Here is a 19,552-nt window from a genome sequence, read left to right on the forward strand (position 1 = left end):
TGGGTTTCTATTTGCGTTATTATCTATGCATGTTGTTGTAGTGATTATACCAGTTTTCCTCTTTCACGAATGGCAATTGCACAACATTTGGCACAGTCCTCTGCCTCAGAGAACCAGGAGCAAGAATCTACATAAACCCAGTCTGACAGCCACAGTATGACAGCTGGTGATCTAGCTGCCAGGCTAGGTCACAGTGACCTGATCAGCAGACCGGCTTGAGCCGGCAGAAGCCAAGTGATGCAATCTGCTGAGTCAGCACGGCCAGGATTGGCTGCTTGGACTATATATGATCTGTGTGTGCATCACACAGGTCTCTCCCTGTGAGATGGTGGTTAGGCGAAGCACTTTGTCCGTGGAGGTGATATTGTATAGACTGCACAAGAGAGCACTTGTCGTGTATATATGTTAATACACCTTTTGGCACTAGTTGCACGCGTCTGCCTGATTTTCTTTCCTGAAGCCCTGTGTCGGGCAAGTCATCTCCCTCACTCTGCTACTCCCGCTCCGACAGGGTTATGGGCCCAGGGCGGTTCCGCTGCGCGGAGGAGAGAGTTGAGAGTTGAGCTGACTGTGAGTTTGGAAAGAGCCGGAGGCGAGGAACGCCGGTGAAGGACACAGAAGCACCACCGTTCTCTGTTGGAGAGCCAGAGGGACGTCGGCAGCCAGCCGTGAGGAGGAGTCGGCACGATGGCTCAGCAACAGCTTGGAGTAGCCGTTGAGAAGCTCACCTCAGCCAACTACGCGGTGTGGAGCCTGAGAATGCAACACTACCTCAAGCGTGAAGGGCAATGGCTGTTCGTGAGTAACCCCCCTGCTGACTTATCTCCTGCCGAGACTGTGTTATCGGATAAGGCACTGGCCAACATAGTGCTGTCTATAGGAGATGACCAGCTGGTTTATGTGCGAGGGAAGGACACTCCCAAGGCTGCCTGGGACGCGTTGAGTGCGGTGCATGTTAGCACCACTGCTGGTTCCCTCATGGCCTTGACAAGGAGGATGTTCCGCACCGTTATGCCGGCTGGAGGGTGTGTGAAAGATCACATCAAACGGCTAACGGACTGTTTCGTTGAGCTGGAGGCAAGAGGCAAGACTGTAGCTCCAGACGACAGAGTGTACATTTTGCTGTCGTCGTTGCCACCTGAGTACACTCCCCTGATAACTTCTCTGGAGACGGTGGACGTAGCGACCCTGACCATGGAATACGTCTGTGCCCACCTGCTTGACTTCCAAGAGAGAATTGCGGCCGTGAGCTGTCCGGGGGTGTCGGCCGGGCAGCGTGCTGTTATCGGTGTGTCCGGGAAGACAGCCAAGAATGAGCCAGCTTTTGCTGCTGGCAGGCGTCCGAAGGTGGAGGAAGTGGAGCCGACTGCGTTTGCAGTCCGTCGCTGCTATGGATGCGGGTCGTCGCAGCACCTGCTCCGAGCTTGCCCTGAGAGGGAGAAGAGGCGGGGGCGTGTGCGGCGAGAGCGGAGGACCGCCAGCCCGTGTGAGGAAGCAACCCGGCTGGTCACGTCTGCAGTAGAGAGCACAGGGTCTGCTTGGATTTTAGACTCCGGGGCAACGAGCCATCTCTGCTGCGAGAAGGAGTAGTTGAAAAACATTGACAGTCCTGAGCATAAGTATGTGAGATTGGCTGATGGGACCACTGCCAATTCTGTTTGCTCAGGCAATGTGGAATTTCCTGCACTGAAATGTATGTTGCAAAATGTGTTGTATGTACCCTCACTGCAGTCTAACCTGTTGAGTGTTAGCACACTGTTTGACCAGGGATACCAGGTGAGATTTGAGAAAACCTGCTGCAAAATCCTGGGAGGTGGGGGAAAGTTGCTTGTGACAGGAAAGAGGGAAGGTAAACTGTATGTGGTCCAGAGTGATTGTGCCCAGGTGGCTCAGGTGTCGAATGAGCCTGTGCACAATAATTGTATACATTTGCTCCATAGGAGACTTGGGCACTGCGGATTTAGGGCGTTAAAGAAAACCCTGGAGCTTGTGCCTAGTTTGAAAGTAAATCCTTGCAAATGTTACTTGGATTGCCAGGTCTGCAAGAAGACCAAAAGCAAGGCGTGTGCTGTTGCTAAAGAAAGCTCAAGGGAAAGCACACGAGCCCTGGAACTAGTCCATTTAGACGTTATTGGCCCATTGCCAAAGAGTCTGTCGGGGAGGAGATACTGCTTGGTGGCCACCGACGACCACACGAGGTACGCGTGGGTTTTCACCATGGTGCATAAGTCTGAGGTGTATAAGACATTCACCAAGTGGGTCAAAGCAGTGGAGAGACAATTAGGGGTTAATCTCCTAGCTGTACAAACCGACAGAGGGGGGGAATTCTTATCTAACCAGATGAAACGTTGGCTGGAGAACAAGGGCATTGCCCACCGTCTGACGAACCCGGCAACGCCCCGAGAAAATGGGCATGGGGCTGTATTGCAGAATGTGATGTATTGCATGTTAGAGGATGCACAACTGCCAATGACCTATTGGGCAGAAACCATACATGCAGCTGTTTTTTTGCAAAATAGGGTTTGGTGTAATACTGTGAAAAATGTGCCTTACAGGTTACTGTTGAACAAGACCCCAGATTTGAGTTCTTTAAAAGTCTTTGGGTCACGGGCTCGGGTTGGCATCCACTCCACGAGTAGCGGGGAGGGGGATGTCCGGGCAGAGAGCCTAATTTTTCTGGGCTACAAGCCAAGGGCCAGGTGTTATCGTTTCTGCAATAGCAAAAGCAAGATAACACTTAGTAAGAGTGCCCAGTTCAATGAAGAAAGCAGCTGGCCAAGGTTGCACTCCTTGCAGAAACAATTTGTCCTGCTGCCAAGTAGCGATAACGATGTTGGAGCGCAGCCCAGAACTCCAGCCCAGGAGGTGGCACCCAGTGGGGCTGGAGAAGGTGAGCCGAATGCTGGCACAGAGCCTGACGAGCAGAGTCAGGAGGCAGAGCCTCAAATGCAGGAACTGGAGGTAAAGTGTGAGAGTCAGGAGGTTCAACACCCAATTACAGGGGCAGAGCAACCAGCCCAGGAGGTGGGAACAGAGCAACCCGAAGAAGACAAAGCTGGTCCAAGCACAGGGCCACGGGTGTCTGCCAGGTCCACCAAAGGCCAACGTCCCGCTAGGTACAAGTGTCCCTATGTCACTCTGACTGTCAATCCAGACCCACCCGGATTAGAGGAAATGTTAAAAGAAAAGGCTAAGAAATGGAAAGCCTGGGTGGCAGAGTGCGAGGCAAGGGAGAAGGAGGCTGAAGCCAAGCGTCTGAAAGAGCTGGCTGAACAGGAACACGATGATGTGTTTTACAATCATGATGAGTTCCTGAACGAATTCCGGAAAGGGTTCCGAGCTACGTAAATATGAACTGTAATGTTGCTGGTGGACATGTATGTAAACTGTGTAAAGTGTTTTGGTGCACTGGGTTTAAATAGATTAGGAGGTGTGTTGGAGCAAGAATCTACATAAACCCAGTCTGACAGCCACAGTATGACAGCTGGTGATCTAGCTGCCAGGCTAGGTCACAGTGACCTGATCAGCAGACCGGCTTGAGCCGGCAGAAGCCAAGTGATGCAATCTGCTGAGTCAGCACGGCCAGGATTGGCTGCTTGGACTATATATGATCTGTGTGTGCATCACACAGGTCTCTCCCTGTGAGATGGTGGTTAGGCGAAGCACTTTGTCCGTGGAGGTGATATTGTATAGACTGCACAAGAGAGCACTTGTCGTGTATATATGTTAATACACCTTTTGGCACTAGTTGCACGCGTCTGCCTGATTTTCTTTCCTGAAGCCCTGTGTCGGGCAAGTCATCTCCCTCACTCTGCTACTCCCGCTCCGACATAAACAAATCCGGATTCCTGAAAACTTTAGATTTTGGATAAAAGGACAAAAGCAAACCAATGATCTGACAACTTTATTTAAAATTCCCAGGACCTTAACCAAATAATGAACAACACTGTACAACATTCAGTTAAACACAGAATCTCACTAGCCCCCCAAGAAAACAATGCAATTCTTTCTGGGACAAGCTGTGAGATTAGGAAGGATACCCCATTCAAGTCAGCATGGCATAAATCAGTTTTGGGTGTTTTCTCTCAGGTAAGTGGACAATATGTAGCAACTACAGCCTTTTGCACTGCCATCCTAAGCAGGTGTACTCAGGTCTATTCAATGGAACGTACTCCCAGGAAAGTGTTCTTAGGATTTCAGCTGTTGTAACTTGAAACAACAGCAACAGTAGCATAATATGTTTACAAGGAACAATTAAAACCTCACAAACTAGTGAACAAGCTGTTGAATTTGCCAAACCATGGCTGCAATCAGATGGCGTACTTTCTGAGTTTTGACTGTGCCTATAATTTGATCCAACTATTTTGTGCTGGAGAATTTCAATCAAACATCTACCCATAACCTGTTTCACCACACACTCACCCAGTTGTTGACCATCCAGATTATTGCTGCACAGTGACTACAGAGCAGTTGGGTGGCATTCTTTTTCTGTTGCTGTTTTTCACACAAGTGCATAAGCTCCTATTCAAAGCACCGGCTCCTTTTTAACAGCTGCACAATCCTTCCACCAAGTACTGTGATTATTAGTTCCTATATAACTGTATTTCTCTGCCAGAAATCACTCCTTTTCCTGCCGTATCTTACTCCCTTTCCCACTCATTTCATAAGGAAGTTTTCTTTTCCACCCCCAATCCATCTAAAGCTTTCCAACCAGAGCAATATTATGAAGTGGTTTGGAGTAAAGTTCTGAGGGCGGAATCCTGGAAGCCTAAATAGAGACTATTTCCAGCACTCGCCACCCAAAGAAATGGCAGAAAGGGTTATTTTTCTTGAATTTGTTGCTCAAAAACACCTTCCCCTGGGGGCTCCCAATCCTGACAGAAAATTTGGGTGCTGAAATGAGCAAGAGGTGATGTGTGAATATGTGGTTATGCACATTATTGCTAACTGACTAAAAAAAAAAAAAAGGAGTGGAAATGGAAAGGAAGGTTCAGATTTCCCAAACGGCTTGAGATTGCAATAGGAGAGTTCAGACATCTGAAAATGTGGAGTGAAGCTGGCTGCCTGGAAAAGCTCAGACTTTCCATGGTGTCAAAAAAACTCAGATTGCAGAGGAGTGATAATGGGAGGCTAATGACTGCAAGATGGGATAGGGATGATGCTGTCTGATCATGCACTTTAAATCCAGAGGGGAGCAGTAATGACAGCAGATCAAACAGCACATCTGACCCATGGTTTAGACTGGTAAAACAGTAATAAACAAAAGGGTTTGAGGAGGAGATGATTTTCTGCGGTATGATGAATAAAACTCAGACTGCAAAAGCTAATGGGACAAAGAATCTTTGCCCTTCTAATAATAAATAATAATAAACTTTTATTTATACCCCGCCCTCCCCACCTAGGCAGGCTCAGGGCGGCTAACAGGACATGGTAAACCATGATACAGATAAATAACAGATAATATAATTAATAATTTAGACAATAAAACCAATAAAACAGTATGACATTGAAATACAATCGAATGGCGTATAACATGGCTTGGTATTACTGATCTTATCAGGAGTTCTGTCTTAAAAAGCTAGCTGGAAGAGGGCAGTTTTGCAGGCCCTACGGAACTGGTTAAGATCCCGTAGGGCCCGCACCTCTTCCAGCAATTGATTCTACCATTGGGGGGCCTTTGTAGAGAACACCTGTTCTCTGGTAGCTTTTAATCTAGTTTCTTTTGGCCCAGGGATTTCAAGAAGATTTTTTGAGCTTGATCGCAGTGCCCTCTGGGGAACATATGGAGAGAGGCGGTCCCTAAGGTAGGCAGGTCCTCGACCATATAGGGCTTTAAAGGTAATGACCAGCACCTTGTAACAAACCTGGTAAACAATTGGCAGCCAGTGCAATTCCTGCAGCCCAGACTGCACATGTTCCCACCGAGGCAGTCCCAGTAGCAGCCTGGCTGCTGCATTTTGCACTAGCTGCAGTTTCCGGGTTCGGTACAGGGGCAGCCCCATGTAGAGTGCATTACAGTAGTCCAACCTCGAGGTGACCGTTGCGTGGATCACTGTTGTCAGGTCGCCGCGCTCCAGGAAGGGGGCCAGCTGCCTCGCCCGTCTAAGGTGAAAAAAGGTGGACTTGGCAGTAGCTGCTATCTGGGCCTCCATTGTCAAGGGAGGCTCCAGTAGAACTCCCAAGCTCTTAACTCTGCACACTGCTACCAGTTGCACCCCGTCAAAAACTGGGAGAGAGACCCCATTCCCTAAACCGCCGCGACCCAGGCAAAGGACCTCTGTCTTCGCTGGATTCAGTTTCAGCCCACTCAGCTTAATCCAGTCTGCCACGGCTTGCAACGCTCGGTCCAGATTTTCCGGGGCATTGCCAGTCTGGTCACCCATCAATAGATAGAGCTGGGTGTACTGATGGCAACCCAGTCCATGTCTCCGGGCAATCTGGGCAAGGGGGCGCATAAAGATGTTGAATAGCATCGGAGAGAGAACTGCTCCCTGCGGCACCCCACAATTGAGTGAGTGTCTCTGAGACAGCTATCCTCCAATTGCCACCTTTTGTCCCCAACTCTCAAAAAAAGAGGAAAGCCACTGTAAGGCTGACCCTTGAATCCCTGTGTCGGCAAGGCGGTAATGCATGGAATTCTCTCAATTTGGAATTAAGAAAGCTGGCAACTAGTGATTGGTGGTTAAGCTGCGCCTTGCCAGAGGCTGAGCACATTTCAGAGAGCTCTGAGAGAGAGCAGAGAATAAGTGCTATAAGGGTGAGTTTTGGCTTTCTAAGCAGCTGGGGAAGTTGCTGAGAATTTCTGAGTTTGTGGTTGCTGGGGAACTGCTATCTGTTTGGTTTGAGTGGGCTGAAGTTAATTGAAGGTGATTGTTGCTGATTGATTCCCCACCCTCTTTGCATTATTAAGCTGTGGGCAGGGAGGGGGGGGGGTCTTGGTAGTTGGTGATTCGATCCTTAGGCAAGTAGACAGTTGGGTGGCAAAACCATGTACTGACCGTATGGTGACTTGCCTGCCTGGTGCGAAGTAGCAGACATTACACGTGTAGTAGATGGGCTGATAGACAGTGCTGGGGAGGAGCCAGTGGTTGTGGTGCATGTTGGCATCAACAATGCGGAGAAATGCAGTCGTAAGGTCCTGGAGAAAAAATTTAGGCTGCTAGGCGGGAGACTTAAGACCTCCAAGTTCTCAGAAGTGCTATCTGTTCCACGTGCAGGGCTGGAGAGACAGGCACAAATTAGAAGTCTCAATGTGTGGATGAGACGATGGTGTAGAGAGGAAGGGTTTAAGTTTGTTAGGCACTGGGATGCTTTCTGGAACAAGCGGGAGCTTTACAAAAGAGACGGTCTCCACTTATCCCCAGATGGAACCAGGCTGCTGGTGCTTAAAATCACAAAGGTGGCAGAGCAGTTTTTAAACTAAATCTTGGGGGAAAGCCGACAGGAGATGAAATGTCTCTTGTTCAGGAGGATTCATCTCAAAGAGATGAAGGGTTAGCTGTTACTTTTCTACCGGGTAATGGATCAGAGTTGTCCACTGAGATGGTGACAAACAGTATGGAGTGTCTGCCAAAGTCTCGAGGCAGCAGGAGGAAGGTTGCGGACCTAGCTTGCCTGGGAAATTATAGATGTTTGTATACAAATGCTAGAAGTGTTCGAAGCAAAATTTGTGAGTTGGAATGTTAGTGTTGTGAGAAAACATAGACATTGTGGGAATTTCAGAAACTTGGTGGAATGAGGAGAATCAGTGGGACACAGTGATTCCTGGATATGTTATATTGGAAGGATAGGGAGGGAAGGGTTGGAGGGACCAAAAGGAAATTTAACTATGGGAGTTTGTTATCGCCCACCAAACCAAAAGATAGAGGACGATTATAATATGATGGAAGGATTAAAGATAGTGGCTAAACATAAAAACTGTGTTGTAATAGGTGATTTTAACTACCCGCAGATTGATTGGGTCAATATGTGTTCAGGTCAAGAGAAAGAGATTGAGTTTCCAGATGCTCTCAGTGACTGTGCTATGGAGCAGATGGTCTCAGAACCTACCAGGGGTGGGGCAATCCTGGATTTGGTCCTAAATAATGCCCAAGACTTGGTGAGAGATGTAAAAGTGATTGCACTGCTTGGGAGCAGTGACCATAATGCTATTGATTTCACCATTTGTATAAATAGAGAGTTGCCCCAAAAGACCAGCACAACCACGTTTAACTTTAAAAGGGGTAAATTCTCTGAGATGAGGAGGCATGTGAAGAGGAAACTGAAAGGAAAGGTAAATACAGTCAAAACCCTTGGAGAAGCTTGGAAGCTATTTAAAACTACAATCCTAGAAGCTCAGATAAAATATATACCACAAGTTAGGAAAGGCTCAAACAGGTATAAGAAAAGGCCTGCATGGTTAGCAAACAAAGTAATGGAAGCTGTAAAAGGTAAGAAGGACTCCTTTAAGCGGTGGAAAGCTAGTCCAAGTGAGATTAATAAAAGGGAACACAGGCTGTGGCAAATCAAATGCAAGACTGTGATCAGGCAGGCAAAAAGGGACTATGAGGAGCATATTGCAAAAAACATAAAGACCAACAATAAAAATTTCTTCAAGTATATTAGAAGCAGGAAACCAGCCAGGGAGGCAGTGGGGCCCTTGGATGACCGAGGAGTAAAAGGATTACTGAAGGAGGATAGGGAAATGGCTGAGAATCTGAATGCATTTTTTGCCTCCATCTTCACTGTGGAGGCCAGTCAGTCTGACTTCAATACCGGGAAAGTTGGTAGAAACCATTATCAAGGACAGAATGAATAGGCACATTGATGAACACGGGTTATTGAGGAAGACTCAGCATGAGTTCTGTAAGGGAAGATCTCACTAACCTGTTACATTTCTTTGAGGGGATGAACAAACATACAGACAAAGGAGACCCAATAGATGTTGTTTACCTTGAATTCCAGAAAGCTTTTGATAAAGTTCCTTATCAAAGGCTTCTTAGAAAGCTCGAGAGTCATGGAGTAAGAGGACAGGTCCTCTTGTGGATCAAAAACTGGCTAATTAATAGGAAGCAGAGAGTGAGTATAAATGGGCAGTCTTTACAGTGGAGGACGGTAAGCAGTGGGGTGCCGCAGGGCTCAGTACTGGGTCCCATGCTCTTTAACTTGTTCATAAATGATTTGGAGTTGGGAGTAAGCAGTGAAGTGGTCAAGTTTGCAGATGACACTAAATTGTTCAGGGTGGTGAGAACCAGAGAGGATTGTGAGGCACTCCAAAGGAATCTGTTGAGGCTGGGTGAGTGGGCGTCAACGTGGCAGATGCGGTTCAATGTGGCCAAGTGCAAAGTAATGCACATTGGGGCCAAGAATCCCAGCTACAAATACAAGTTGCTGGGGTGTGAACTGGCAGAGACTGACCAAGAGAGAGATCTTGGGGTCATGGTAGATAACTCACTGAAAATGTCAAGAAAGTGTGCGATTGCAATAAAAAATGCCGACGTCATGCTGGGAATTATTAGGAAGGGAATTGAAAACAAATCAGCCAGTATCATAGTGCCCCTGTATAAATCGATGGTGCGGTCTCATTTGGAATTCTGTGTGCAATTCTGGTCACTGCACCTCAAAAAGGATATTATAGCATTGGAAAAAGTGCAGAAAAGGGCAACTAGAATGATTAAAGGTTTGGAACACTTTCCCTATGAAGAAAGGTTAAAACACTTGGGGCTCTTTAGCTTGGAGAAACATCGACTGTGGGGTGACATGATAGGGGTTTACAAGATTATGCATGGGATTGAGAAAGTAGAGAAAGAAGTACTTTTATCCCTTTCTCACAATACAAGAACTTGTGGGCATTCAATGAAATTGCTGAGCAGTCAAGTTAAAACGGATAGAAGGAAGTACTTCTTCACCCAAAGGATGATTAACTTGTGGAATTCACTGCCACAGGAGGTGGTGGCGGCTACAAGCATAGCCAGCTTCAAGAGGGGGTTAGATAAAAATATGGAGCAGAGGTCCATCAGTGGCTATTAGCCACAGTGTGTATGTGTGTGTGTGTGTATATATTTGGGCACTCTGTGACACAGAGTGTTGGACTGGATGGGCCATTGGCCTGATCCAACACGGCTTCTCTTATGTTGTTAACTAATGAGATCTTTCTCTAGCACTAATTAGAAGACATAAACACCTTGTAAGGAATAGAGCTGAAATAAAAAAAAACATGGTAGAACTTATATTAGCAAAGTTTGGTTTGATGTATTAAGTAAAAAGTCAGTTTAAGGCAAATTAGCAGTGCTGTCTAGTGATTGGTGGTTATGCTTTTTCCCAGACTCAAAGTCTTATATTATCAGGCAGTTTAATTGGGATACATGCTCTCCAGCCCTTAGATAACAGTATCCAGATTGCCTTCTAGTGACTTGCCCATTGCACCACCTAGAATGACTACTCAGCTTTGCCCAAATAAGGACAGACAAGCTTATTTTTACTCCTGCCTGCTGCCTTTCAAGAGGCCTGTGTGTTCTGACCGTAGCCAAAACCAGGTCTGAACAACTGCCAGCATTTATATTTCCAGCCCCTGTTTCTTTGTCATAGTTGTCTTTGGTGGAATTTATATCTTTTTTTTACCTAGCACAGCTTTACCTAATCACTTCCACTTAAGTCTAGATCAGGGGTGTTAAACTCATTTGTTATGAGGGTCAGATCTGACATAAATGAGACCTTGTCGGGTCGGGCCATGTGTAGACCTTTTTAAGATTAGGTAGCAGTAGGGTTGCAAAGTCCAATTCAAGAAATATCTGGGGACTTTGGGGATGGAGTCAGGAGACTTTGGGGGTGGAGCCAGGAGACATTGGAGTGGAGCCAAGATCAAGGCTGTGACAAGTATCATTGAACTCCAAAGGGAGTTCTGGCCATCACATTTAAAGGGACGGCACACCTTTTCAATGCCTTCCTTCCATAGGAAATAATGAAGGATAGGGGCACCTTCTTTGGGGGCTCATAGAATTGGACCCCCTGGTCCAATCTTTTTGAAAATTGGTGGTTACTTTGGGGAGAGGAACTAGATGCTATACAGAAAATTCGGTGCTTCTACCCCAAAAAACAGCCCCCCCAGAGCCCCAGATACCCGCTGATCAATTCTCCATGATTTTCTATGGGAATAAATCTCCCTAGCGAATAATAAGAGTTCTCAGCAGACATTTCCCTCCCCTCCCCCCACTTTCTGACGATCCTGAAGCGGGGGGAGGGTCTCCAAACCGGGGGATCTCCTGCCCCCACCTGGGGATTGGCAACCCTAGGTAGCAGAGATATAAACTTTTTAAAGGACTCAGACAAACATGACTAAAGTTGTTTTTTTTTAAAAAAAAAAAACCTTAAAATAAAACATGCTTAAAACCTTAGCACTCATTGGTCTTAAAGGTGCTTTCTTAGTATTTCTCCTATGGAATCCAGGGAACTGGGCAAAGGAAGCTCTGGCTCTTTCCTTCCCTCCCCAGGGGGCCAGGAGGGGGAGGAGCCCCAACCAATTCAGAAAATCAAGATTTTGCTCTATAGCTCCTGTGCGATTGAGCAAACCTTGCAAAGCAGAAGGAAGCAAGAGAAAGGGAGAAGGAAACAGACAAGAGCCAGTTGCTTGGGGGCCTGATAGGCCGCATGTTTGACACCCCTGATCTAGATTATGCCCAACAATCAGCAAAGGCCTTTACCTCTTTTGTACAGCAATGTAGTTTTAACCAGCAGCTTGAAGAACAGCTCTAATGAATTCAGAAGTTTCCGCAACAATTATAGTGTTTTAGCTAGTCCTAAGAAAAAAAATATGCTATTGTTACTTTCAGGTTTTTATTTTTAATGCACATTAATATAGCTGCCTGGAAAATTTTTGATAAAATAATGGAATTAATTTTCTATCTTTCAATCTGAGCTTGTTTACATGTCAAAAGCAGTCTTTTAGTGCTACCTAAAGGTGAATGTGAGTAATGCTGTTGTGTATTTTCAAATGTGGTCACATATCTGGTTCTTTTTCTTTTCCTTTCTGTTTTTTTTTAAATCTGTATCCCAATCCATTTCCCCCCTCTTCCTAGGCTAGGTAACAGTAGAATCAGAAACTGACTATATGTTGCCAGATTGACATAGCAAGGGTGGATGTCCTGTTTAGTATAGATATATTCAGGAACTAACATACTTAATTGTGAAGAGAAGAGGCAGAGATAGGGTCCTAAATACACACAAACTGAGAGAGAGAAAGTGTGGAACTTCCAGAAGAAACAAGATATTGCCCTAAGAGTCGTAATCTGGACACAGACAAGACAGGGATGACATTTAATAGGAGAAAAGATGTCCTATCTGTCTCCTTGATGCCCCCTGCAGGTTCTTATTTTCTTCTTTGTACACCAGACATTGCCTATTATTCCAACATAATATTCCTTTAAATTTCTTTTTGCTTGTTCCAAATTTGATGATTCCTCATTGATTGATCTATGTAAAGGTTTCTCTGACAAAAGAGATGCTTGAGAGTAGTATAAAGTCTTAGTAAACAGAATTTGGAGAGTGATCTAGATATTTGGTTCCTATTGTTAAATAAACGCTTTATTTGAATCTATTTCATTAACAGATGTCTTGTGGTTGAAAACGTCAGTATCCATTATAGCAAGAGTGGCAATCACTATGTCCTTTGAACTTGTGTATCTTGTGAATTCTGAACTGTATCCTACAACACTGAGGTAAGTGGATTAATTAAGTAATCTGCAAATTTCTCAGAGGGCACAAAACAAGTTCAGAACAAGATGAAAAAGCATGTTACAAGTAACAAATTACATGACCCAACAATGAAAAGGTTCAGAGAGCATGAAGTCCTTTGAGCAAGTTTTGCAGTAGACGTATCTCAAGGTCACATCTGCTGGATATGCACATAAAAGAGAGAAGTGAAGTGTCATCAGTTTGCTGATGATATTCACCTCTATCTCCCTTTTCCATTATTTATTTATTTGATTCATAAACTGCTTCCCCCTAGAGGGCTCAGGACAGTGTACACCACAGTTTAAAAATAAAATAAATCATACATAATAATCCATCCAATTAACAGAATAACACAATTAAAATACAATCTAAATCATCAATGGCATTCAGTCAGTATCTCTCTCTCCCTCCATGGGGGGAAGAACAAAGGCCAAATATAATGGGAGCCATTGCTGTCCTCAGCCATAAGCCTGATGGAATATCTCTGTCTTGCATGCCCTGTGGAACTGTACTAGGTCCTGCAGGGCGAAGTTGTCACCAGGTAGAGAGTTCCATCAAGCAGGTTGTCCTGGCTCTGTTTGAGGATAGCTGGACATCTTCTGGGCCAGGGATCACAAGTAGATTCTGATTTTCTGATTGCAAAGCTGTTTGGGGGACATACTGGGTTCCGCAGGTATGTTGGTCCAAGACCATTTCAGGAATGTTGAACTCATTTGTTACAAGGGCCAGATCTAACATAAATAGTACTTTGTGGAGCCACGCCATTCATGACATAAAATGTAATGCCAGGTGGCAGAGTTATAATCTTTATGAAGGACACAGACAAACCCAAAGATATTATTTTTTTTACTTAAAATACAAACACGCTTGAAACACTTGCAATATTTTGTTTGAAATGGAAAAGTGGGAAAATTGTAGGTTTTTAAAAATGATTTTTTTTTAAAAAAAATTAACACTTCTCTGAGTATATTTTTTTGGTAGAAAAATGGGATATAAATTGAGTAGAACTAAGATTCCAGGCTAGCTAGGTCTGCTTTTCTTCACCATTCAAGAGTGGATGGAAACAACCAGTTACAAAGCAACAGCTTATCAAGAGTCATATTGTCAGGACTTGCAGGCACATGGGACCATCAGGGGGGGTTGCAGGCTTCAGTGTGAGAGTTCCCTTCTTCACAGAGGAGTTTCAGGAGCCTCAGACCACACAAGAGGAGGGGATTCACACCCATCACCCTCCTCCTTGTGTACTGGTTCCCGAGTTGCAACTGGAGTGACACTGTTTCCCCTTCTCCCTGTGCTGCATCTTCTGCTCTCATCAAGGCACTTGTCATCTCTCTGGCTCTCTCCTCCCTGGCTCCCTTCTCTACTCCCCCATTTGAACTCTCTGCCCTTCCCCACTTCCTCTCCAGGTAGTCCTGCTCACAGTCTTCCTCAGGCGTTGCACTGAACAGTCCCTTGGGGTCAAGACGAGGGCACTCCAGGTGCTCCAGTGGGGGTGCTGTCCAGGTGGTGGGGAAGTCTGTGTCCACCATCTTTTCCTTCTTTCTTGGCTGACAGTGGGCCACTCAAGAGCCAAGTCCATCACCCAGGTGGCCCCTGGGGGATAGGGTGGAGTCCAGACCCAACAAGGGGTCCAGACAGGTATATAGCTAGTAGGTGTACTGGGCATCTGTGACATTTTTCTGAGTAATGAGAATTTCACCACATAGGTGCTGATTTGTAGCTAAAAAAGGAAAAAGAAGATAGAGTCCTAAGAGTACATCTTAAAAGTACCTGCAATCCAGATGCTAGTATGCACACAAGGTTCTCCTATTCAGCTGCCAAAATACAGATTTATAAGAATGCAAAACTCTTTTCTTTATTCAACATCAGGAAAAAAATCAGTGCATGGATGTGTCCAGCAACTGGATTCTAGATGAAAATTCCATTATAGAATCATAGAATTGGAAGGGACCTACAGGGTCATCTAGTCCAACCCCCTACACAATGCAAGAAACCCACAAATACCTACCCTAAATTCACAGGATCTTCATCGCTGTCAGATGGCCATCTAGCCTCTGTTTAAAAACCTCCAAGGAAGGAGAGCCCACCACCTCCCGAAGCCTGTTCCACTGAGGAATCGCTCTAATGGTCAGGAAGTTCTTCCTAATGTTGAGCCAGAAACTCTTTTGATTTAATTTCAACCGATTGGTTCTGGTTCTATCTTCCGGGGCCACAGAAAACAATTCCACACCATTTCCTATATGACAGCCCTTCAAGTACTTGAAGATGGTGATCATATCATCTCTCATCCGCCTCCTCTCCGGGCTAAACATCCCCAGCTCCTTCAACCTTTCCTCATAGGACTTGGTCTCTAGACCCCTCACCATCTTCATCGCCCTCCTCTGGACCCATTCCAGCTTGTCTATATCCTTCTTAAAATGTGGTGCCCAAAACTGAACACAATACTCCAGGTGAGGTCTTACCAGAGCAGAGTAAAGCGATACCATTAGGGTTGCCAAGTCCAATTAAAGAAAAATCTAGGGACTTTGGGGGCGGAGCCAGGAGACATTGGGGGTGGAGCCAGGAACAAGGATGTGACAAGCATAATTGAACTCCAAAGGAGTTCTGGCCATCACATTTAAAGGGACGGCACACCTTTTCAATGCTTTCCTTCCATAGGAAATAATGAAGGATAGGGGCACCATCTTTTGGGGCTCATAGAATTGGACCCCCTGGTCCAATCTTCTTGAAACTTGGGGGGTATTTTGGGGAGAGGCACTAGATATTATACTAAAAATTTGGTGCCTCTACCTCAAAAAATAGCCCCCCCAGAGCCCCCAATACCCACGGATCAATTCCCTATTATTCCCTATGGGAATCGTTCTCCATAGGGAATAATAGAGTGCCCAGTAGACATTTCCCTCCCCCCCACGCTTTCTAAAGGGGGGGAGGGCCTCCAAACCAGGGAATCCCCTACCCCCTCCCTCTCACACACACAAATACTTACCAGATTGGAGAACTCTACTTGCTGTGAAAACGAAAGAAAAAAAAAGGGAGGGGCTGTTCTCCGAAGCTCTTCCTGCTTCCTGCCCAGCCTTAAAGGAGCTACACATTTTACAAACGGCTCAGGATCTCAACAATATGAAGCCTGCAGGTATGTTCTCCCCCCCTCCACCCCCCCACCCCCGCTTCCCGATTTCTGGGGGGTGGGAGATTAGGCTGCGAACCCAGAAGTCCCCCGCCAGAGCGGGGGGGTTGGGAAGCCTAGATACCATTACATCACGTGATCTGGACACTATACTTCTGTTGATACAGCCCCAAATTGCATTTGCCTTTTTAGTCACCGCATCACACTGTTGACTCATGTTCAGCGTATGATCCACTAAGACCACTAGATCCTTTTCGCACATACTACTACTAAGACAAATCTCTCTCATCCTATAACTATGCATGGGATTTTTCCTACCGAATTGCAGAACTTTACATTTATCCCTGTTAAAATTCATTTTATTGGTTTTAGCCCAGTTTTCCAGCCTGTCAAGGTCATCCTGTTCCTGTCTTCTACTGTATTTGCAACCTCTCCAAATTTAGTATCATTGGCAAATTTAATAAGCGTTCCTTCTATTCCTTCATCCAAATAGTTTATAAAGACGTTGAACAAAACAGGTCCCAGGACAGATCCTTGAGGCACTCCACTTGTCACTCTTCTTCAAGAGGATGAGGAACCATTCACAAGCACTCTTTGGGTGCAATCCGTTGATTTCTTTGTGATTTTAATTTACCTAATCTTGTAGGTTCAGAAATCTTGATTTTCCTTTCAGGCTTTTATATTCTGAAATACATCCATATGATTCCATATGGTTTACTTGGAAGTTAGCAATTAGCTTAAATAGGCAATGCAGTGTGATGACAGCAGCTTCAGCATCCACGTATCTATCCATAGTGTCTTGAAGGAGACTTCTAGAGCACAATTCAGCCTCATGTGCAAGGGCATCATGATGGCCTATGCACTGGGCACTGATTTCCAGACCTCAGGCATGATATTTCATACAAAGAAAACAGAAGACCAGAGTAGAAGGGAAGTGTGTGTGAATGGGGGGGGGGGGAGGGTAAGTTTGGAAAAGTAAGCATATACAGTATACTCATGTGCAATCTTGTGTATGAGTGAGTGTATCCTGACTAATATGTTTTCTCTTTTCCCTATAGAAATTTTGGTGTTGCAATTTGTTCAGGTCTCTGTGATATAGGGGGCATTGTAGCCCCATTTCTGCTCTATCGATTAGCAGACATCTGGGTAGAACTGCCTCTGATCGTCTATAGTAAGATATTTAATTGACCACTTTAAAACATTTTCCTTTTTTACTGGTTTTCTTTTTTTCCATGAAAGCGAACACAAATTTTTCCACACTCACCTGTAGCCATAACAATTATCAGTAGGGATGGGCACAAACTGGCTTATGAATTAAACTTTGTGACAAATATTGGCCAGTTTGTGATTCACAAACTGAAGTTCATGGCAGGTCAATTGGCAAAACTTTCCATGAACTTTCAAGCAGTTTGTGGAGGTTTGTGCTGGTTCAATACTTTTCCAGACAGACAAAATGCTTACCAAACTTCAAAGCAATGAGATGGGAAGAATTCTGCAGTATTGGAAGCACTCTTATTGGTTTCAAACTAGTCGTGTCTGTTTCAAGAGGGTCTCCCCCCTCCCCCCCCCCGCTTTACTGGCTTTCTTTTGTGGGTTAAACAATTTTATTTGGTAATGTATGGTAATCATATTCAATACTAATAAAATATTAATAAACACTTACTACCTTCCCCATACATTACACTTTCCCCACTCCCCCTCCCCCCAAATCTTGACTTCCGCCGGTGCCAATTACCTAAAATTCTAATATCAAAAGGTATCTTTAACTTTATATATATATATATATATATATATATATATATATATATATATATATATATATATATATATATATATATATATATATATATATAATTTTGCTGAGAAATAAACACATTCTTATACTTTATAAAGTCCCACCCAGTTATTATAGTTCAGCTGAAAGCAAGTACCAAATTACAGTTCTATCTTCTTTTGGAAATTTCTCCATTTGTAATCCCAATAGGAAAGTCTCTGGAGTTCTCTTTCCTATTGGGATTACAAATGGAGAAATTTCCAAAAGAAGATAGAACTGTAATTTGGTACTTGCTTTCAGCTGCTAGGACATTATATGCGCAGTTATGGAAGCAAGATAAAATACCAGAAAAATGGGACTGGATTGTAAAATCATGTCATGGAGTGAAATGGATAAATTTACAAGAATCTTGAAAGACTATAATTTAGAGGGATTTAAAAGGGATTGGGATAAATTCAGAAGATATATAGAAAAAGAATGGAAAGTAAAAGGACATTGGGTGATTTTTGAGAATACCACCTAGATTTTTAGGAGAAGAAAGAAGATGGGATAGTTTTAGAGATTTCTTGTTGGATCATTTGCCAAACTTTCGCTCTTTCACAAGTCCACCACATATGGTAGAAAGAACCTTCATGCCTTTTACATTTCCAACATCTACCTGGCATCTTATTGTTCATTTTTGCTAACTTTTTAGAGGTCATATACCCCCTATACATCATTTTATAACAGTTTTCTTTAATATTATAACATGTCAAAATTTTCATAGAGTTCTTCCACAAGTACTCCCATGTTTCCATCTGTATTTCTTTACTGGCCTTCTTTTGTGTTCCTTTCTTATATTTTTTTTTTGCACAGATCTTGCAAAATCTCTCATACACCCTAACTTGGATTTGTGACACTGTGCTTTGAAATCAGTCCTTTTAAACTTGCAATGTCAGTGTAACTGAGGTCTGATGGGCATTCTGCACATTGTAATTGGTTGTGCTGAGCTTGCAAAATCTCCCACCCCACTTGGATTTCTTGTGACTCTGCTTTGAGATAAGTCCTTTTAAGCTTGCAGTGGAATATTGGCACTGGGTTCTGCTGGGCATTCTGTATACTGAAGTGGTTGTGCTGGGCTTGCAGCCCCCTCCTTGCTTATATCGTGATTCTATACTTCAAATCAGTCCTGTTGACCTGGCATTGCCACAGTGACACTGGATTCTGCTCAGCAGTCTTTGAATGCACTGTTAATGCTGGGCACTCTGTACATTGCACTGGTTCTGCTGGGCTTGCACATATGCCCCCACCTTCAGTTTCTACTGCAGAGATTCTCTGGGACTTTGATTCTATTCTGCTGGGCTTTTACTACACCAGTGTGGTGTACTGGTTAAGAGCAGCAGATTCTAATCTGGAAAACCGGGTTTGATTTCCCACTCCTCCTCCACATGAAGCCAGCTGGGTGATCCTGTGTCAGTCACAGTTCTCTCAAAACTCTCTCAGAGATACCTACCTCATAGGGTATCTATTGTGGGGAGAGGAAGGGAAGGTGATTGTAAGCTGCTCTGAGACTCCTTTGAGTAGTGAAGAGCAGCTATAAAAGCAATTTCATCTTCGTCTTCCCTTACTGTTTTTTTTTTTACTGTTTCCCCTTGCATTGGAAGTAATGGAGGACAGGGACACTTTCTTTGGGGAACTCAGACCCTATAAATCTAATCCTCACCAAACTTGGAGGACAAGTGGAGGATAGTCATCCGGAGATCCTCTGTGAATTTGGTGTCTCTAGTCCACCAAGAGGGCTATTATACCATATCACAAGACTCACAAATAGAAGTGGTTTGTTTGGCTCTTAAATGTTCATGATGGTTCATGGTTAGCAAACTGGGCATGCCGCAGACTGAAGATTAAAAGATAGGTGGTGTGAAGGAAAGACTCTTTAATAATTATATAACTCCTACATGTTT

General features: G+C 44.5%; 1 protein-coding gene across 2 annotated transcripts in view; it reads left to right on the forward strand.

Moving 5' to 3' along the window:
- Positions 1-19,552, forward strand: part of SLC22A3 (solute carrier family 22 member 3) — a 65,745-nt gene that overhangs the window by 44,410 nt on the left and 1,783 nt on the right. For both annotated transcript variants that reach the window (XM_060241841.1, XM_060241850.1), the window contains exons 8-9: positions 12,584-12,692; positions 16,894-17,006. In XM_060241841.1, coding sequence (XP_060097824.1) covers positions 12,584-12,692; positions 16,894-17,006 — 222 coding nt within the window. The remainder of the gene's footprint in view (positions 1-12,583; positions 12,693-16,893; positions 17,007-19,552) is intronic.

Source organism: Heteronotia binoei, chromosome 1, assembly GCF_032191835.1.
Source record: "Heteronotia binoei isolate CCM8104 ecotype False Entrance Well chromosome 1, APGP_CSIRO_Hbin_v1, whole genome shotgun sequence".
Classification (NCBI taxonomy): Eukaryota; Metazoa; Chordata; class Lepidosauria; order Squamata; family Gekkonidae; genus Heteronotia; species Heteronotia binoei.